This window comes from Anopheles bellator, chromosome 2, assembly GCF_943735745.2.
Source record: "Anopheles bellator chromosome 2, idAnoBellAS_SP24_06.2, whole genome shotgun sequence".
NCBI lineage: Eukaryota > Metazoa > Arthropoda > Insecta > Diptera > Culicidae > Anopheles > Anopheles bellator.
Genome location: NC_071286.1, coordinates 10,233,644 through 10,255,003, shown reverse-complemented (window position 1 = coordinate 10,255,003; position 21,360 = coordinate 10,233,644). Strand labels below are relative to the sequence as shown.

At 50.9% G+C, this 21,360-nt stretch overlaps 2 protein-coding genes across 2 annotated transcripts in view; both read left to right on the top strand.

Annotated features, from left to right (window-relative positions):
• The first annotated feature begins 2,171 nt into the window (after positions 1–2,171).
• On the top strand, positions 2,172–20,503 carry LOC131211504 (nuclear protein localization protein 4 homolog). Its single transcript, XM_058204998.1, has 10 exons — positions 2,172–2,497; positions 2,820–2,969; positions 3,053–3,154; positions 3,224–3,420; positions 3,491–4,218; positions 4,291–4,451; positions 19,189–19,422; positions 19,495–19,682; positions 19,745–19,870; positions 19,945–20,503. The coding sequence occupies exons 1-10, from the start codon at positions 2,477–2,479 to the stop codon at positions 19,955–19,957; spliced, it is 1,920 nt and encodes a 639-aa protein (XP_058060981.1). The 5' UTR covers positions 2,172–2,476; the 3' UTR covers positions 19,958–20,503.
• Positions 20,504–20,733: 230 nt separating this feature from the next.
• The window catches only part of LOC131212520 (uncharacterized), a 1,489-nt gene continuing 862 nt past the window's right edge, over positions 20,734–21,360 (top strand). Inside the window, exons 1-2 of the mRNA XM_058206415.1 lie at positions 20,734–20,810; positions 20,879–21,358. Coding sequence (XP_058062398.1) covers positions 20,903–21,358 — 456 coding nt within the window. The 5' untranslated portion in view covers positions 20,734–20,810; positions 20,879–20,902. The remainder of the gene's footprint in view (positions 20,811–20,878; positions 21,359–21,360) is intronic.

The following is a 21,360-nucleotide window of genomic DNA, read 5'->3' as shown; positions in this document are numbered from 1 at the left end:
CATCGGCAAACCAACGGAACGGCCGGCCGGGAAGGACAGATTGTTCGTGGTTCAAGAAACTTTTATCTAAATCTTGAAACGGCATGTTTCGTTAGTTTAATAACGTGTAGTAAGTGTCGATAAACATACTTCTTCAAACCACTTTTTCCAAAATCGGAAAATTCCTATATATCTTAAATTTCTGTATAATGAAAAATTCTAATGTGCACGCTTTCGTTTTCAGCATTTACTAACAATGACAGGTAATGAATAGTTTCAAAAGTTGACAATAACTGACAAGTTACTTAATCAACACTTTAAACAAATTAAAAGTTGACAACATGTCTCTTAACCAAATATTTTATTTTGTGCCCCAATGTGGGGTCGTTCTCAATGACGTCCTTTTCGTCCTTTTTTCCACCTCTTGCCAACCGTTCCCAGCTCCGCGAGCTCCGGAGAAAAGTCATTCATGGCCGTCTGTCTCTCTTGCACGCATTTGTTTGCCCTGTTTTGCTTTCAAACGCCTCAAGAGAATTTAAAATCACTTATTGTACGATGTTGATAGGTTTTTCGGGTTCTTATGGTTCCCGTTTCTCTCTCTCCTCGACTGGGACCGAACTGGGCTGTGTTAATGCATCAACGGAACTGACCTTCATGAAAAGTCTGGACGAAAGTCTTGTGAGCGCTAAAGTTTTCCTTCAAACGGGTTTATAAATGGCACTGTTTTGCAACGGAAGAGAAAGTAATGTTTGGTATCGGAGGACTCATTTTAACTTTTTCTCACCCTTTTCGGAATCTGTGGATGACGAGCCGCCATGCTTGGCGCTGGATCACTTACTGATTGACCGATAGGGCACGAACATGTGGTGGAAAAGTTGGGGCCATGTTTACAGTTCGCTTCTCTGCCGTCGTCGTCTTTGACGCAGCGAACGAGCTAGACATTCATCAAACTAATTATTCAGTTAAGAAAGGAAACAAATATACCGATAATCTGTTTTTACAGTAAACGTATTCATTGTGGGCCGTTAAAGCTTTCTGCTATTTTTCGGCAAAGAAGACGTTTATTCAAATTCGGTCCTCTTCAAGTTTTTGTTTGCTAATTTATAAACTTAATAAAGTGGTGGTGTATGGATCGCATTCGCTTTCGGATCTTCGTGAATTCATCGAACCACGGTAAGTGTTCGGAAACATCGGCCAAATCCGCAAAGCAATTTCATGCTAACATTGTTGTCTCAAGTTAGCCCTCCACGCTGTAACTGCTCAATGTTATTGAACTTTGGCTTGGCTTTTACGCATCGACGGACTATATTCATTCAATTATTGAAGCGATAGCTCCTGTAAAATCCGCCACACTCGACCATTTTATAACGTCAATCGTAGTACAATAAAACGAAACGATGATGGCCTCTTTATGTTGCAGAGGAGCCCATTTCGCGTTTAAAGAACCTCATGCAGCTCATCGATTTTCACCATTTTGCGAGGAGGAGAGATGCGTTTATAAGAAGCCACTATAAAACTACGAATACGGAAAATAATGGACCCGCTGTTGCCGGTTTGCCGCGGCATGGATGCTGAAGTCGGAAAAGTTTTCTTCGGATACGCTTCTTTTTCATTGGCTGCATCGGACTGGTATGCAATCGACTTTAACGATGGTGTTCGATAGGTTGACGCTCGCGTTATTGTTGATACGCTAAGTGTTTGTTTGTGCATCATTTTTTGTGTATTGCAAGCACTCAAGTGCACCGGAACTTCCTGCGATTCTCAAGCACGACAATCTGAAAATCAAAACATGGTCTGAGAGTGAAACTTATATTCGTACTAATCAGTAACGACTCTCGAGGATAGCAAGCTCTTAAAAGGTGAATTGAATAAAAACACCAACGGAATGTGAAAATTAATCAACTAAATTTTGTGAAATAAATAAACAGTAATAATAAAAATGTATGAAAACGCACACAATCTATGTTTCCCATGAGGCGGACAAGCGCAAGAAAAAACGACATTCCTTTTCAACCGTCATTCGAGAAAACATCGCACCGTTCGAATTCCTCAGCGATGTTATTGCAGTTCATGCAGCCCGGCGATGACAATGCGGGTTGTCACATTTTGACAGTCAGCGGCCGTCGCGAATTTTGGCAATCATCGTTCTCGAAAGCCAGTCGCACAGCCACAGATATCATAAACAACAGACACGGCCAGCAACGTTATCGAAGTTGCAAATAGTGCTACCTCTCCTGGATCGTTCCTGGCGGTCCCGAAATATTGTGCATTCGGTGGGGCCCACCTTCTCGCAGAGCTTACAGCTGGTTCCGTGCGGCTTGGGAACTTGGAACCGTACAAAATATTTGATTTAACTTACATAAGCCAAGCAAGCGATTTCTGGAGAGTGTAATCAAACGCACCAATCGTGTAAGTGCATCCGACCGTAGAACGGGCTCGGATTGTGCCGCGAAGAAATTGATCGTCAATCGGCAGCGACCATTAATAGCGCTGCAAAATGTCTAAAACAAATAAAATTGTAAGTACTGTGGCGGAGCCTATGTGTTCCTATCCGAGAAGTTGCACAGAAAGTGACATGTCATGTTGTTCGGTCGATCGCAGTTAGCATTTATAAGCTCGTTTGTAGGATGCAATCTAGTTAAAAAAAGGGGCGTGAAATATGTCGGAAACCGGCATAGCGTGTGCGGCACGTTAGCTCCGAGTAGGGTGCCGGCCAAACATTCCGGATGCTGCACCCATTCTAACCTCAAACCGAACCAAGTGCATTTGTGACAGAAACGGCGTAGGCTTTGACATTTATCGGTTGTTTTCATTCCGAATTTCACTCGGGGCTGTTGCAGGTGCTGCGGATTCAATCAGCTGACGGGACGAAACGGATCGAAACAGAGCCGGCGGCGTCATCGAAGACCCTCTACGACCTGGTCCGCGCGGCATTCGAATTTGATAGCTACGAGTTTGCTCTGTACCGCGAACGGAACTTTACAAAGGAGGTAAACAAGCAACGGTTCGGCTGACGTGGTCTTATTCGATTTGAGTTGAGTTTGGATCGCTCACTTTACTGTTCCGCTTTCAGATTGTTTCGAGTGGTTCACAGTACGTGAAAGATGTTGGTCTCAAACATGGTGATATGATATACTTACGTCAAGTGGAAGGACCTTCTACGTCGAAGGCTACCGTAAGTGACTTTAATGGTGGAGATGTATTTCAAGTTTTTCACATTCACGTCACTGGTGTTGCATCGCAGGAAAGAAGTGCATCCGTGACTTCGTTAGCTTCAAGCAGCAGTTCCTCTAACAGTGTGGCCGGCTTCAGCCGCGACGCCACACCATCAACGAGCTCGAAGGCTTCTTCCGCCACACCACTGCTACCTCAGGAGGATGCGGTCGATGTGGAGCTGTACAAGCAGGACGGCCGTATCCAGCGTAAACGCGACGAGAAGCTGTACGTTACGGATTGGTCCGGTACGAGGTGTACGGTTTAATATCCTTCAATCGCTCTCTGTCCGTTGCAGCTGTCGTCACAATTCGAACGGATGCTGCGTGCACTGTTCGCCGCTGGAACCGTGGGATGAAAACTACCTCAAGGAGCAAAAGATTAAACACTTTAGCTTTCACTCGCACCTGAAGAAGCTAACGTCCGGTGCGGACCGTGGCAAGTTTGTGGCGCTCGAGGATTTGAACTGTAAGATTAAAACCGGCTGCCGGGATCATCCACCGTGGCCGAAAGGCATCTGCTCCAAGTGTCAACCGTCGGCCATCACACTGAACCGGCAGCAGTACCGTCACATCGACAACGTGATGTTCGAAAACACGGGAATCGTCGAGCGGTTCCTCAACTACTGGCGCACGACCGGCCACCAGAGAATCGGGTTTCTCTTCGGTACGTATGAAATTCATCCGGACGTTCCGCTCGGTATTCGGGCGCGCGTGGCCGCGATCTACGAACCACCGCAGGAGAGCAACCGTGATTCGATCCGCCTGCTCGACGATGCCAATGATGGCGATGTGGACGAGCTGGCGAAGGCACTGGGACTGCAGCGGGTCGGGTGGATCTTTACGGATTTGTTGAGTGAAAATTTGGCCAACGGCACGGTGAAGCATGTGCGCAACATTAAGACGCACTTCCTGACGGCGCAAGAGTGCATACTGGCGGGCCATCTGCAGAACAAGCACCCGAACCGGTGCAAGTACGCCTCGAACGGTTACTTTGGCTCGAAGTTTGTGACCGTTTGTGTGACTGGTAAGTTGCAGTGAGTGAAAACGGCGCACGAGGTCGGCAGCTTACTGCAAACTGCTCTGTCTCGTTCCGCAGGTGATGATAAGAAGCAGGTGCATATGGAAGGCTACGCCGTTTCGGCTCAGTGTATGGCATTAGTGCGTGACAATTGTCTCATTCCCACGAAGGATGCTCCCGAGTTGGGTTACATTCGCGAATCAACCGACAAGCAGTACGTGCCCGACGTGTACTACAAGGTAGGTGGCCAACAATTCTCTCTCTCTCTCTCTCTTACCCACAACTCATTTCGGATTCATATTCATATTGGTTCCAAAGGTTTTGTTTCACCGTTTATTTTAGCCGTTACGTTGAAGGGTTCCGATTCGTTCAGTTTGGTTATTTGGTTGTTTTTTCTTAGGGGAAACAGTCCGCCTCACGATCATCATTCGCTTTTCGATCGATTGTTTCGCAGCTCGCGCTGTACGCGTGGTGTGGCCTCAAACGCTAGAGATCTTGCCGCACCACAACACACACGAGCATGCGCCCGTTTGCCTATATCATTACAGAAAATAATTCACGTCTCCCCTTTCCTCTACCTTTAACCGTTTGGTTAATACCATCTACACACGGGCATTCCTATTGTTGAAGGGTGTTGCTGTGTTCTGTGAGGATCGATTTCGCCCTCGAGTTTGCTTCCGTGTTTTGCGTACAACTATTTACGTGCTTTTCGATTAGTGGTGGTTGTGTTGAATTGTGCCGATTTCCGGTCGCGATTTGAAACAATTGAATATACATGAAAACGAATTGCACTTGCTTTCGTGGTTTTATTTCGGGTTGCAACATTCGTGGTATTTGAATCAATCGGATTCGTAGATTGCACTGGACGATTCTTCTCGCGCACATTGCACATCCTGCGTATGTTAATGCTGTCGTTGCCACATACTATTCGTGGGTGTGTAATATTTGTGGCCGCTCTTTGCTCTGCCCGTACAGCCCGTGCGTTGTAGTAGTTGTATATGTGTACTGAAGAAGTACAGAGACCGGCCCCGGAAAGGGCCAAATCGGTTTGTTTCATGTGCGCCCTTTACTGCTGCCGTTGTTTAACTGCTTATGCTTAAACGATGTTGCCATTAACCGATGTTATAGTTACGTTATATCGTATGCCGAGGGTGCACGTGTGGCTTACGGAGAAGGAGCTCGTTTTCAATTTTTAACTCCTTCGTGCCACGGTTAAATTACGGCTTACGGTTTATCGTTTGTTGGATGTGAAGCCATATCTATTTCAAACATAGGCTCGTTATTGGAAGTTGATATTGGCTCAACCCGAGTTCAGATGGCTATTGATCGATTGGTAACTACGCGATCGGCTTGCAAACGTTACGGGCTACGAACGGAACGCATTGTGGGTAATTAAATCTTGACTATATATACTAGTCTTTCGGATGCCGGTTCTATACCATCTACATAAAGCAGCCAGGTGAACTCGTTTTCATTTAGCCGCGCACTGCATTAGCATAAGTATTTTGCGTCTGCTGTTACTACTACAATCCTTCCGTTTGCATATTTAGCCACTTGCTTTGGTCAGATCGGTGTAGATGAAACGAAACGGCAGGTTCCGTGTACCGGGTGTGTACGGGGGGGGGTCCTCTACGTTTGTCAGGTATTTCAGTTTTGTTCGGTTTTCGTTTGTTTTCTACAATTGATACGAAACACTCTGTGTGAAACAACAGTTGGACCTTTTTCCGTCGCCTTTTTTTCTTTTTTGCCGTTGCCTTACGCGTGGTAAAGACTTTGTACTGCTTGCGCAAAAACACACGATTACATTCATATTAATATGCAGCTGTCAGCGCTCTTTCCGTGTTTAAATAGATATATACGCCATATTCTTAAATATACTCTATCCAATCCCACCTAGTCTCTAGTGTTGCCCCGCGATTAAGTCCCCATCGATTTCTACTCCGCCGCCAAACCCGTACCCCCTGCTTTCGTAGGATTTCAAGTTTCAACAAGTTCCGCACCGTGGACCGTGGGCCACACACTTTTCACGGGGTTCGGCCCCATTTCGCTAACCGCCTGTCGTGTAGTAGCTGCGCACGTTTCGCGTTAAGTGTCGCCCTTTAAACTACCAACACCGACGCCTCGCCGTGCCATTGCACTCGTATTTGCGGATAGTTTGTAGTTTGGTTGTTTGTTTAATTTATGTTTGTTTAGCTTTATTTTGCTTGTTTTTTTTTTGGTAGGTTTGTATGTAACGTTCCATCCAAAAAACATTCAGTCTCATTCCATTTCCACCCTCTCTTCGGACATAAAGTTCGCTCTCGATCTGCTCGCGCTAATAAGACAGATTGCTCGTCGATCGGCAAAGTTCCGTCGTTTGTTTCGTGTACGTTTCTAATACATCGTTTCGAATTCGATCGAGCCGTGGTACCGTTGTGTGTAAATAGTTGCGTGGCGCTCCGTTGTGTTGTGTCACAGCAAAGCAAAGATTTGCCAAATCGAACCGCGCCCCATGACATGAAAGGCTCTCGGCTGTGCTAAATCACTATTGCAATGATAAATGCCACGGCCGGACAGCCTGCCGAAAATGGTTCCGTTTTTTTGGTTTGTTCCTTTGAAACAAAACAGTGGGTCGGGTGCAAGATTAAGGATTTGCGATACAAAATTGTCTACTGTACAACAAAAGTAGATCGATTTTAGCTTCTTCGCACACGCTCTTTTTTTTGTTCATTTCTTCTCTCGTAACGCGCTTTACATATCTTCCGTCTCATCCGGTTCCGTGTTTGTGTTGATCTCTATTATCTTTTTTGTCTGTTTGTTTTGGTTTCGTTTTATTTTCAATTCTCTCCCCTTTCCGCGCGGTGTTACATACATTCGCATAAATGGACTACTAACGCCGTACGCTTACCGCGACACGTTTGGCGATTTTCACTAACATTTAACAGTTAATACAGTTCATTGTACTTTCTTTACGTTCATGATTTTTCCCGCCCTTGTTTGTTTGCTTTGTTTAACTTCTGGTTTCGTCTTGTAGTTTTGTTTACCGTTTGTTTTCCTCTGTTTGTTTCTTTTCGTTTGATTTAGTTTTACTCATTAAATTCTGTTTCCGTCATCCGCGTGTGGGATGCTCTCTTTTCTTTTGACCAAGCGTTCCTGCGTTCCTTATATAGTCTACATAAGTTTTACTTATTGAAACATATTTAGCTCTCGGCTCGCTTGAGTGCGGTGCTCGCGTTGCATCACTATTAAAATGTGTCCCGTTTCTTACGATTACGCGCCTTGCAGCCGTGGCCGCTCCGCTTCCGTCGGTAACGTTAAGAGCGTTATGATGTGGTTTAGTTTGCTTGCTTGCTTCCTGCTCCCGCCCGAATGGCCAGTTCCTGTTTTCGCCCCCTTTTTCCATGATTATCCTCTGCCGCTCCGTTTCCATTTCTCTCTAGTATCTTTCGTCCGACCGAAGGAAGAACTTTTATGTTTGTGTGTGCGTGTGTGGCTGGTTGACTGTCATCTGCTTGCGCCTTTTAACTGTCGGGAACCAATCCGCATTCCCTGTTCCGCATCGGTGGCATCGTTTTCCGCGTTCCTTTCCGGTTTAAAGTGTGTCCGCGTACGTGTTAAAAATGTATTGTGGTTAGCTTTATCAATTGTGTTGATAGATATATATATATATGTATAGGCATTCTTTTTACGATCGTCACCACAAATGGTATGCGTGCGTGCTATCTTTTCGTGGTTACGATTCTCTCCGGCTCATTTGGAAGGCCTCCGTTCGCTATCTCTCTAAAGTGTTTGCTTGTGTATCCGTGTGTGGTTCCGTTTGTGATCGTTACAGTGGAAGTGGCCAAAGTACCATTCTATTCGCTATTACACACCGATACGTCGTCGAAAGCTACCGATCGCTACCGGCCTAACGATCGCTGTGTCCGGGGTGCCCTACTCGGATCGGATCCCTGTTTCGTGCTCACAGTAAGGGTAATGTGTCTAGGGGGGGAATTGCCGTGTGTCGTGAGGATCAGTTTAAAGCATAGATAGGAACAAAATATATGATCGCATGCCGCAATCCGTCGGCACTAACTAACGCAGATAAATACGCAGACGCAAGGATGTTTTAGAAACATATCGCGTCGTGTTTATAGGGGCAGCGGTGGTGAGCCTTGCTCTCTCGGCACGCTGTCCGAAACGATTTCGGTCCCTTTCGCTAACGCATATTAACAAACAATAGAATCGTTCACCTCTCCGCAAAGGTTGATTTCCGCTCCAACCTTGCCCCGCTTTGGCTATTACTACTAGAGCTACTACAACTACTACCGGTAACCGATGCCCCACCCCAGGGGAACTAACAACAAAATAGGGCAAACACAATAGGGCAACCGGAATAAGAAACGAAACAAAAAAAAAGGTTTGCCGTTTTGGCTACCATCCACCCTTTCGCCCGATTTTCGCCTCATTGTCTCTACCTCCCTCGCTTTTCCCCTCTCTCTCTCTCTCTGTCTACTGCCATTTGCCGCAGTTGGCAATGAGCACGGTGCTCTGCGGCTTGCCGGCCGAGTCGCCCGCCTGGCTAATCTTCTCCACCAGCTCCAGGCCCTCGACGACGAACGCAAAGATCCCGGTGAAGCCACGCATCTCGCGCAGTATGATGCGGAACTGGGACCCGACGAGGCCCATGTTGTCGTGGCGCTTCTGGCTCCGGCGCATCCCGACCGAGCCGCGGATGGCCAGGATTTTCGTGTCGTCCGGCATGAAGAAGCCCTCCTCGAACACGGACCGGCCACCGCGCCCATTGTTCAGCTCGAAGTCGCCGGTGATGATACTTTCGTTCTCCCAGCACTGGAAGATGCTGCATCCCTTGTATCCGAAGCCGAGCTCTCCCGTGCAGAGGGCGCCAAAGTTTTTGGCCATCTTGGGCGCCACATCGTTGCGCACCTCGATCAGGATGCGGCCGAACGGTTGGCCGTTGATCTCGATGCTGAAGTAGTAGATCGGGTAGACGTGCACGGAAGGGTTGCAGAGCAGCGTGGCGGCCACGGCGGCAGCAGCGGCGGCGGCGGCCGCTGCCGAGGACGACTGCGATGCCGCCAAGGGGGACTTTTGCGAACCGCCGGCGGACGAAACGAGACCGGGCGATGTGAGCTGGCCCGATTGTTGTTGCTGCGAGGAATGTTGCTGCTGATGCAAATGGTGCTGCTGCAAGGCGCTCGATGTGGAGCCGTTCAGAATCTCGCTCAAGTACCCCGAACCGGAACCGGACGTGCGGGCCGAACTGTTGCCATCGCCGGTGGTCCGACCACTCCCCGGGGCCATCCGATCCTGGGGTGGCGCAATGATGATGGAAGCCGCCATCTCGTGCAGCTGACTGGCGTACGTCGCCGATCCTCCGTGGCCCCCGCCGAGACCGAGTTGCGCCTGCGAACAGTGCGCAAGTTGCTGTTGCTGCTGCTGCTGCTGCTGCTGCTGTTGGTGGTGATGAAGCTGTTGCGAGACGTGAAGATGATTGACGCCCGTGACGTGGTGGTTCGGCGACTGATGGTGCACACCGTAGCCGAGGGCCGCAGCCGTTGCTCCGTCCAGATGGTGATGGTGCTGCTGCTGCTGCTGCTGCGACTGCTGGGAGTGGCCCGGCGGCTGATGGTGGTGTTTGCTGGTGAGAATGTGACGCGAGTAGAGCTGCGAGATGCAGTAGTTGGCCAGCAGCAGGATCGAGTTATGGTGCCCGTTGATGGTGGCCCCACTGGCGGTGACGTTGGCACCGCCGCTGGCCGATGCGGCAGCTGCGGCCGCCGCCATGCCGTTGCCGAACGTGATCGGATCGATCGTGTTGAGGTTCGAGAGCGCCTGCTTGATCAGATCGAAGTCGAACAGCACGCCGTAGTGCTGGATGAGATCGTCCAGCTTGCACTGAAGGTACATCTCCTGGTACTTGGCCTGAAGCCGCTGCTTCTCGATGTGCAGGTTCGCGTACAGCTTGTACGCATCGGCCGGCGACTGCTGCTCGAGCATACCGAGGAACAGCTTCGCCTTGGTGAGATTGCTGCGTATCTCGGCCACCTCGAACGTCGGCAGGTGATTGATCAGCTCCGTCTCGACCTGCGTCTTGAGCGCCGTGCACGCCTCGAGGATCTTGAGCAGAAAGTCGCGCTGCTTGAACACAAAGTGCTGCAGCTCGGCCAGGGATTTCTGCATCAGCAGCAGATCGGACGCAATGTCCGATCGGATGTGATCGCGCGCTTCCGCGTGCGTCTTGACCGTGTGGTTCCGGTGCTCGTCCGCGCTCGCGCACGCCCGGCACAGCACCGTGTTGCACTTCAGGCACCAGAGCGCATTGGGCATCGCGTGCGTCAGACAGCTTTCGCCCTTGCTCCGGTACTTGCCCGTCCCGATCGCCCCAACGCCCGGCGCCGGCCCCCCGACACTAACACTAATCACGCTTCCGGTGCCCGCTCCGGACGATAGCACTACGCCACCGACACTACCGATCACTCCACCACCATTCGATGCTCCACCGTTGGCCACCGACGCGGTGGTGCTACCCACCGTGGCCACGACCGCACTGCTGCCCGTACTACCGATCACACTTCCATCCGACCCAGTTCCGTTGGCGGCACTTCCATTGCTTGCCGCACCACTTGTTGCCGCGCCAGCACCTGAGCCATTACCATTGCCAATACCACCACCACCACCAGCACTGCCGTTGGCCTTGTCGGGTGGCTTCTTGTTCAACGCACTGACCGTCCCAACACTACTGGTGGCCGCGCCACCGCCAGCCGGTGCCGTCACCGAGCTGCCGGTGCTGGAGATCATGCTCAGGTTCTGCGACAGATAGAGGATGGCATTGTGCGTCGGCAGGCTGTCCGGCTTCATGTCCGGCCCGGTCAGCTCGGTGCGCTTCCAGCAGTGCACACAGTACAGCTCGTTGCCCTTCAGCAGCACCTGGTTGACGCACTTGAGGCAGAAGTAGTGCCGGCAGGAGAACAGCTTCGGTACCGCGTCCGTCTCGTTGAACGGCAGATGGCAACAGCTGCACAGGATCAGCTCCTCCAGCTCCGACGGTAGCGGCGTAAAGTCCATCGTCACTCTGCCGCGCGAGAGAGAGAGAGAGAGACAGAAAGAGAGCGACAGGACATTAGCTTACATGAATTCTTTTTTCGGCCCCCTTATTATTGATCCCGCAGGGTATCGTTTTACTGCGCCGCGTGGCATTTCCAAATTTTAATGAGCGTGAAACGCGATACTTAATTGCCCAGCGCACAATTGAGTCATGTTCCGGAAGCTCTTTAATGGAGGGCCAAACCAATCGCAATTAACCTGTAGTCCCTCGCCCAGAAGGGAGCAACATGTTTGTGGCCCAACATAATTCGATTCGTTAGTTCGTAACGTAGTTCGTTGCCCGCGGTCCGGTCGGGGGTCGGTCAGTCACCTGCTGAACCCCTGAGGCCTACACATTTCGACATCCCTTCGACCCTTCGTTGTAGGATGACTGCCACGCGCCATCCCAACGGTCAATCATTTTCAGTCGCTCTTCCGTGTAGCTCCTGTATCGGGGCCACCTTGCCCGCGATCCTCTGTGGCGACGCGCGGCGCGAGAGTGGTAATTTGCGTTTTTCCTTAATCTAATATCATTTCACTTTTCCTACTTCAGACAGGACCGACCCTCGTGGGGGTAGCGCCGTGAAAGGTGCCGTGTTTCTTCCGGGTTTTGGGGCGAGTTGAGCTGATGGTGGTGGGCCTGCGTTTCGATCGATGCCGGGGACGTCGGACGGTGCCGAGAAATGAGTTCTCTTACCCCGTGTAAAGAAACCGTCGAAATGCAACACGGGAGCACCTTACCGAACACTTTCGGTAGCCTGGTTCGTTCCCCTTCCCGCGAGGGTCCCGAACACTCCGTGAAGGTCACAGCGAATGTCGCGTCGAGCGCGGTTTCACTTCAGCATGGTTCCCGTTTTTTCGGTTCAAATCGTTTTTCTATCCACTTTTAGCACGCACACTGTTCCTGTGGGGACGTCCAAAACGTGGCTTTTGCACGGTTCGAAGATGATGCGTTCCGTGAATGTTGTGCGCTCCGAACAGGGCACAACAAAGTGTCCGCGGTTGATGCGTTCACCTGCGCGCGGGGCAATGACACGCGCGCCACAGTGCTGCTCTCCGTAACGGGCCCCAAGGACACCGAAGGAAGGAAGGACCACTCCGAGCGCGCGTTTCGCTAGGCTCGCTCGCCCGTGGCACACGACGACGGCAGGACAACAACTCTCGAAAGTCATCTGTGGCCGGAGTTAAGCCGTGCCGTGGTGAGGCCAAACTTTCGGTCAGGCGCCAAGAGCGCCCAGTGAGAGAAAAACAGAGAGAAAGCGAGAGAGAGGCTTTCTAACACGCGCACTCTCTCTCTTCTAATCTCATTACGTTGTTTGTCGGATTGTGCTGCGTTGTAGCCGGGCCATAGCCAGATTGATGGGAGGCCAGAAAATATGTCGACGCGGCCAACAACAAACAACCACACGCGTCAAGTAGAAGCGCAGGCCCCCGGCCGCCATTCGGAACCAAACCAAATCCGTCTATTTCCTTTTTCGTGTGGCCAACGAATGACCCCAAATGTGTGCGTATGCGTGTGGGTGGGATTGTGGGACGCCCCTTCACGCGTTATCCCTGGCACGAAAGTGACAGTTCCCAAATGGCTCGCTACACACTCAATGACGCACATCGGGACCCCCTTGTCGCCGTCGTCGTCGTCGCCGTATCTGTTGATTTTCGGTACGTCCTTCTCCCATCGGTTGGTGGACTTCCGCTTTTCTCTGTCACGCGCCCACACACAGATACTGTCCTTCTCTCTCTCTCTCTCTCTCTCTCTCTCTCTCTCGCTATCGCTCTTTTGGCTGTCCACTTCCCTTTGCGACACCCACAGCAGCACCAGCAGCAGCTGGTACCGTTCTCCAATTATCCTTGCACGGACCCACACTTGTAAGTCCTCCGGCATCGTCCCTCGCCAGCTGGGGAGCGGTTCCGAATTTATCCTACGCGCACCACGCACCGCGAACCAAAATTCCAACACTCCCGTGCGTGCGTGCGTGCGCGTGCGACCTGGAAAATGGCCCGGTGGCCGCAAAGAAGCGGCTGCCTTTTTTCTTATGTCACACTCGAGCCGAGATTGGACACGCACACCGTGTTCCGGCAGTGGTCCTAAATTTTTCCACTGAGAAGGCCCATCAAAAATTGACACCAAATCCAGCCCGCCCGGAAGCATGTACTGAACTCCGCTGCACTGCCGAGGATCTGGTGATTGGTGATGGAAAATTCTCGAAAATGCGTTTTCACAGGTCACCCCCTGGGGTCCGCACGGTTGTGTAATTTGGATGGCCGTTTCGCCACCGTTCACTTTGCTACACACCAACCATCTTGTGGTGGACTGTTTTGGGATGATGGACAACACAAACCACACGCGTTTGACAGAAGTGGAATGGAAAGAAGTGGACACACACCACCACCACCACCACCGACTACTACTGATGATCGTTCGGCCGGTTGTCTTCTGGTGCGTTTTCACGTTCCTGGCTTTTGCTGTGGCCGCGGCTGGCGTGTGCCACGGTGGACATGCTGCTCGGGTGATCCACACAGCACCAATTGCTGCTGCTCCGGTCGGTCGAATAATCCAGACCGAACGGCGGAAGGCCTACTCCCCCCGCAAAACCCTACGGAAAGGATCGGCCGTGTGTTTGTTGTGCCGCAGACAGAGCGAGAGAGAGAGAGAGCGATTTATGTGGCCGGAGAGGACCAAGGTATACTAAAAACAGGGCAGAATCTAGTAGCGTACACAGCGAGAGAGAGAGAGAGAGAGAGTGTAACTGTTTTCTCTCGCACGCAGCCAATGGTTGCCTCGATTTGGGATGACGTTCGCGCGCTCCCGATGCGAACGATGACCTACTCGGATTCACCGCAGCACCGCCACTCACAGCGCGTGTTTTGTTTCGGTTTTCAGTGGAGCCTCCTTTGCCACCCGACAGGTGGGGATCTCATTCGAGGGGCACGGGAAAAATTGAGAGCCTGCGGCGCGCGAGAAGGCGCAAAAAGTTTGCGCGTCTCGTTTGTTTGTTTTGAAGGCATTATTTTTATCTTGTCCCCCGGCGGAGGCCGCCGCCGCCACTTCTGTCTTACGCAGGCCTGCGCCACGGTCCGTCCGTAGCTGCGTCGGGTGGCAACTTTTCTAATCGAACCAAGGCGGCAAAGGCGTTGTTTACTAAAAACGTGCACAACACCGCACGCGCTCGAAACGCGCTGGTCGTCTCTCACTTAGACCTCTCGTTAGACTTCCTTCCGCGGAACTTACACCGTTATTATTTACGATGACGACGTGGGTTCACTCGCCTCTCCCAAACACAGAGAGAGAGAGAGAGAGAGAGAGAACCTGACACCGTGAGCCGCGAGCTCCGATGTTTTTAAATTTGCTCGCGTGCGCTCTCACGCCCCACCGCATGACCGTGACCTTGTGATCTGGCTGGCGCTAGCCAATGGCGGAGGCAATCATCATCTTGGTGGCCGCGCACGGGGCCCCCGCTCATCATCACGTTTCGTGCCACGTCCCCCCCGGGGGGGAATGTTTTGGAGGATTGCGGCGCTGTTGTGGCCTGCCGTCACCATCGACGTCGGCGTGTGTGGCTTCCCCAAAGGTCCACATCTCTCGAATCTCGATCCGGATCGCAACCTTAGCGGGGCATTTAAAGTGTTTAAAGTTCCGCTGTTTTAATAAGGCTGCTGGTTTCGCTTGAAAGTGCGCATTTCGTTTGGTTGCGTATTTCGTGTCCTGTGAGCCGATCCAACGTCACCGAAACGCTCGATGCTCAAATTTTCAACGATTCCCTGAACTCGAAGTCGGTCAGTCGGCTCGGCTCCCTAAACACGCTATTCGGCAATCTAAGAGCGTTGGCCTTTCCTATACCTAACCCACTTACACGCGCAATCGAGAACGCGTTTCCTGTCTCGGTTGCCAGACGCCAAACCAGGCGCCCGCTTCGGTAAGACGCAAAAGCTTTCTCCGATGGAGACGCATGGTGTGCATTACGCACACTGGCCCGACCGACCGACTGATTTGGTGCTCCTTCAACATCCCGGATTTCTATCGGATTCGACTTCGCGGCGGCATTCCAGAGACCATCATTAGGGTGGATAAGAAAATGGGGGTCCCATCGGTCCCGAGAGGGGATGGAGGCGGCTGGTGCCCCACAACGCGGTCAACACACAAAGACACCACACTTTCGGTCAATGCTCTCACAACACACTCTATGACCCACAATATTACCCACCGAATCTGGCCGCCGCACCACCCGAAACCCGTTGCGTGCCGTGCGTTTACTGCAAAATAATTGTTTATTTTTGTCAAACCGATCGATCGATCGGCGGCAACCGGAACTGTGGCGCGCTGCGACGGGCAAAGCGTTTGCTGTCTCTCTCTCTCCCTCTCTCTCTCTAGGTTTCTGGTTTCTCGTCCTTTCGCGTCATTCCGGTGCCCACCGGACCCGGCTGCCGTCCTGTGCCGCGAGTGGTTCGATATTGCGTCTCGCGCATTTCATTACACAACTTTCGGCCACAACGGTCCCGTTCTTCTCCCGTACGCTTCTTCGGGATCGGGATGCGTCCTCATTCACACGCGTCCTCCACCCGCAGTGGCGTATTGTGTAACAACAACGACCGACTGGTAGAGTGATAGTGTCACAACACAGAACACAGAGCACCGCTTTTAATCCACTTTCAAACCGGTTGTGTAGCGTGTGCTCGGTAGTGACGCAGTGAGCGCGAGTTTTGTTTTGATTCCGGCACACAACACCACTTTTGACGTTCGGGGTGGTCACTCTTTCGGGTCGGGCCCCGTGGGGTTGCGTTGCGGACTTTTTTCGCGACTCCGGCGAGGATGCTCGTCGGCGCTCGTCTGCGGTGCCAGGTCGCCTCGCTTCATGGCGCGCTGGTTTTGCAGTCGGTTTCGCCTCCGAAAATGAACACGGTTCTCTCGCGTGCGGCCACTGTCTCTCTCGCTGTGGGGAGACCATCCCGTTTATTGCTCTTGATTGTGTGACCTTTGGATGATCGTCACTGCGTGTTCATCCTGCTGGGGGAGCGGGTGGTCGGGGACCACCAGGCTGCCGGTACGACGCATTAGACCGCCGGTCCGCACACCGTCCTTTCGGACGGTCTAATGCGTATTTTGGCTCTCCCCGTGTGAGTGTCTCGTGCTATCACCAGCGCGCTCTCTCAGCTCACGATAAGCGAACGCCGGAGAGCTTTCGGCCACCGGCCTCCAACCAAGCCGTGTGCCAATCACTTTTGTTTTCGCTCTACACGCGTTGCTGCTGAAACTGTGACCCCTTCATTCGATGATTCATCGGCCCTTCTAAATAATCGAGCCATATGATTGATCGCCTCGCCACGGAGAATAATCTGCGATCACGCAAACGAATGGATTCAAAATCCGGTACCAAATTATTGTGTGTCATTAAAAGGCCCTCACCAAAGGCCAAAAGAGGAACAATTCCTTCAACATATAATGCAAAGTCAGCGGGCGCGACCCCTTGCTCGTATGTGGTTGTGCTGGTTCCGGTGTATATGGGTGGGTTTTTTTTTTCCTCCTCTACGCTAATGTTGTGAAACCGCTTACCGGATGACGCACGAGACACCCCGTTTGCCCCTACCGTCGGGTGTGCGGTTGTTGTGGCCGTTTTAACCGCCGCAGTGGGTTTGTTTTTGCACGCGACTGTCAAATTTGAGTGTTTCGCGTACGTCGTCGAGCGCACTCATGTGGACAGGCGAGAAGTAAAAAAGTGGAGAGCAACTGGAATGAATCCCAAACAAAGCAGCGGCCACTGTTCCCGCCAACCGCCAAGCAATCGGCCCCGGGTGTCCCTTCGATGGTACGGCCGCCGGTTCGTGCTCTCTCTCTTTCTCTCTCGCTCTCTGTTTATGGCGCCTTCGATAACGAGCCGATTGGTTACCGGATTCGTCACGATGTATCGATTGTTGCGGGCACCTCCCGTCGGCCGTTACACTGTATCGTTGAGCGCGCTGGTTTGGGGAACGAAATGTAAATTACGCCGCAACCGAACCGAACTGTGGTGGTGGCGCTCGGATTCGTGATTTTTAACTTTTATCGGCATTCTGCTGCCTTTGAGGGGGGGAGGATTATTTTCTTTTGTTTAGCAAAATCCGTACCAGCAGGTGCTTACTGATAACGCGGATGCGCTTTATCACAACAAAGCACACCACTTTCGTGTTCCGTGTAGCAGCTCGCCACGAACCGTACACATTTCGCTTCGACGTCCGTCGACGGACTGCTGGCGGGTGCTGAGCTGCGAGTATTCCCGAACAAAAAAGTCACTCAATTTTTCATTTTTCTGGCCCCAGATCTCAACCTGTGAGACAACCTCTCTCACTATGGCTGGATTGAGATATAACGGCTCACTTTCCTTCTTGTATATCCCAAAAATCGCGTTTATATCCCAATCCGTCTCACTAGCTCCGTGAGCGTCTCCCCCTATATTTTTTATTCTCTCTTCCTCTCATTCCATACACCCTCTCACCTACATACTCTCAATGCATGAACTGTCAAATCGTTGTGATGTTGTAAACAAAGTGTTGCATTTATTCATAACCACCAATTACAATATTTTCACAATTGTTTCACTATTCCACCATGTACATGCACTTTTCACTTATCTCTGCGTGTACGTAGAGTGTATCCATCCGTGAATCCTGTATTTCATGTATCCTGTACCATCCGCCCTATCGACATTGTCCCGTACGCTGCTAATGGTTAGCTGAAATGGAAACAGACGCGTTGCACTTTCACTATTTAGAAGTAAATACTTATCGAGAAATGCTTCCCGATGCTTAAATTTACTTACCGAAATAAGCAACAGCTTAGAATTCACAGTTAAACACTATTTTTACACCGATGATGCGTAGTCGATTTGCTTGCGTCGTTCGTTCTGTGTTCCTGCATGAAACTAAGAGTTTCTAACAGTTTGACATTGGAGTGCCGGACTGGATGCTACATGAGCGTGACAGAGACAAAAAAGTTGTTCGGTGTTGCGCTTTCTTTCTGGCCTTTGGTGAGAAACGAATCGGCGCTCAGATATTTCGTCTCACTATAGAAAATATGAGTGACTTTTTTGTTCGGGTTTGTCTCGCGCCCGGCAGGGCAGACGTAGTGTGATTGAAAACATTGGCACTCAACTCGTGCTGACCGTGTGTGTAGGTGTGAAGGGGGAAAACAAATAGCAACTCACTCCCCCCGTACACATGCAGCGAGGACACTCGCGAAAAGCGATCGTGCGTGGCAGGTCATTTTTCGGTTTGCGTAGGTTGTGAAGCTTTTAAAACTCCGTGATGGACCCCAAGGGCAGTAGCACCACCGGTCGTACGGCTTTAAAGGCATCGTGTGGCCAATGTGGTTAAATGTTGTACCTCTTTGCCGATGCGCCTCCATCGCAACCGATCATCTAGTTGCCACGTTTGCGAATCGACCTATTTTTCCACACGCGAGTTCTGCTCTAAGATTGTGCTGCTACAATCTTTGCTACGTTCCTCCTCCTCGATGATGCAGTTCGGCCAGTTCGAGTGAAGATCCCAATATCTTTATGCCCTTTCTAAATGGCTAGTCAGCGAGGGTGAAGATGCAACCTCATGTGGTGTTCCACGCTGAAACTTTCCATCGACGAAATATTTCAAAGTCATTATAGTCATTTCAAAGTTTTGCTGCGAGAGACGCTACACTTGCCTTTCGATTTTGGAGCTGTTCGCTACGCAGGGCTGTGGTCGGCAAACAGTTTAAAAAAATAATAGTAAAAATTGTAAAATAAAACCCTTCGATCTTCGCCCACTTCAAATTTCGTTCAATACCGCCACATAACAAGCGTTTTCTTTTTATCTCTGGAATTGATTGTGTCGTTCCTTACAAGAAATAATTTTATGTTATGATTGTCAACTACTCTTTATCTATCTATCTGTCTTTCTAACACATAGGAAAAGGATGTCTACGGGAACGAAGTGCAGCGTCTGGGGCGACCGCTGCCTGTTGAGTATCTGCTCGTCGATGTGCCCGCCTCGACTCCGCTCGTGCCGATGTACACATTCCTGGAACGCAAGGACGCCAAGGAGTACTTCCCGGTTGAGAACAGACTGATCGATGGCCACATACAGGACTTTGCCGCCCTGGCCGATTACCTGGCCAAGTCACGATCGATGAATTTCCTCGATGTATGATCCACCCGCCGCAGGCCACCATTTGTGCTGGTAGATAAAATGCCGTTCCTTTTATTTTGCATGCAGGTGGTGTCTGATTTCCATTTGCTGCTGTATCTGTATCGCATGGAAGACATGCTGCCAATGAAGTCCCAGCTTGGACCACTGCTCGAGGCCGTGCGCACCAAGGAGAAGGCACTCGCCAACGAGTGGAAAACGAGGGAAGTGTGGAAAACACTTGAAGAACTGATCGCCGCCAGTTCGCACCACGAAGAGTAAGTGGGGCCGCGCTGCACGCGTACTGTCGAGATCATTACGTTATGCTTTTCCATTCCAGCGGAAGCATGAGCAACGACGTGGAGTTCGTATCGAGCGGCGAGACGGAACAGAATTGGATTTGTTCCTTCTGCACTTTCATCAACAGCCGAGAGCTATCGGCATGTGAAATATGTAATTTACCCAGGTAAGCTGCGAAGGCAAATGGATCGCTACGATCACACGGAGTGCCTCACGAGTTCTCACTTGTATTTCTCTCAGGTCTAGACAATGAAGGTTTCAAGTTGGACTGGATCTGCTTGCGGCCTGATTGGGAATACAAGAGCACCGCAAAAGTAGTGAATATTTTGTGAAACTATTGTAAATGACGTCCGGCAGCGGGAAGTTGCAGCCTGACAGAGGAGCGTGCTTTTTAATTGAAACATCTACCAACCAGCGGCACCAGCGACGTCCTGGCTACGGAACCGACGAGGATACTTTAGATTTATGCTTAACAAGTAACACTCCGGTGCACTTCAGGATTTTGGCCTCCCGCGCGGCTTAGATCGGGGAACGCAATCGGGATAGACAGAGTACGGGCAGGATGGGCGTAGAGCAGGAAATAAAAATCGGATGCAATCGGAAAGAACCACACCACACACACGTGCGTCGACCATGCGTAACCGGATTGGCGGGCAACAATTCAGCGATAAACTTATTTATTGTACATCATCAGTAAGGCAGCGTACATCGAGCGTGTCCATTGCACGTGATTGGGTTGGCGTGCCAGGGTAGCAAAGCGAAGCCAAGAAAAAAATTGATTCAAATAAAGTCCATCATATAAGCGTTTTCATAGAATGGGAGCGTCGAATGTTGAACGTTTTGCCACGAATGATGACACCGGTGTACGCCCCGAGTGCGGTTTGCAGTGAAAGTATCAGCAAATCGGGGACGCTCTCAGCAAAAGCAGATAAGAACGGAGTGCGGAATTGTTTGGGAATTGTATAAAATAAACTGGGATTACCGAATAGGCAAATGAACACACTTCGGCTGATAAGCTTTCACTGGTGGCGATCGTATAAATAGAACGTTGGCAGTACTTTGCTAAGCGTTACCGATTGGAAGCCGACTGGCAGAGACTAGTTACGGTAAGACGGGATTGCATAAATCGTTCGTGCCGTGAGTGATACAATATTTTGTGGTTTTTCCTCCCTAGGCTTCAGCAGTCTCCAAACTGCAAATGGCGTCATTTCCATTGCTAATCGGAATCACGGTGCTATGTGTTGCGACGACGATCGTCAGTGGTGCCAGGGGTAAAACGCCCGTAGTCCCTGACGTTGCCTCGACGTCTTTCACAGAGAGCGAACACTGTTCCAAGGATCAATATCGCATCCGCGTACGCGATCCCAATCGGCACATCTCGACGCGCTTGTTGCGATACTTCACCTTCGGTGGCATACTGCAAGGGATTCACGAGGAAACCCAAATTCCGCGTGCCGAGCTGGTGCTGGGTGGCGCCAGTCAGTATCAGGATCAGTCGAGCCAACTGGGGCCCAAGTACCACGCGGCTCATGTTATCCGCGTCGGAAGTATCGATAAGCGTTTGAAGCAGAAAAATAAGGACCTGTTTAAAGCGCTGACGAACTACGTTGGCCACACCCAGAACGTGATCAGCCTTGCGAACGTATGGCACGGGGT

Excerpts from the sequence above, each read along its gene's own strand:
- LOC131211504 (XM_058204998.1), top strand. The coding sequence starts at position 2,477 with ATGTCTAAAACAAATAAAATT. Across the intron at positions 2,498-2,819 it reads TGTCTAAAACAAATAAAATT|GTGCTGCGGATTCAATCAGC; the intron begins GTAAGTACTGTG and ends GGGCTGTTGCAG. Across the intron at positions 19,423-19,494 it reads GATCGATGAATTTCCTCGAT|GTGGTGTCTGATTTCCATTT; the intron begins GTATGATCCACC and ends TTTTGCATGCAG.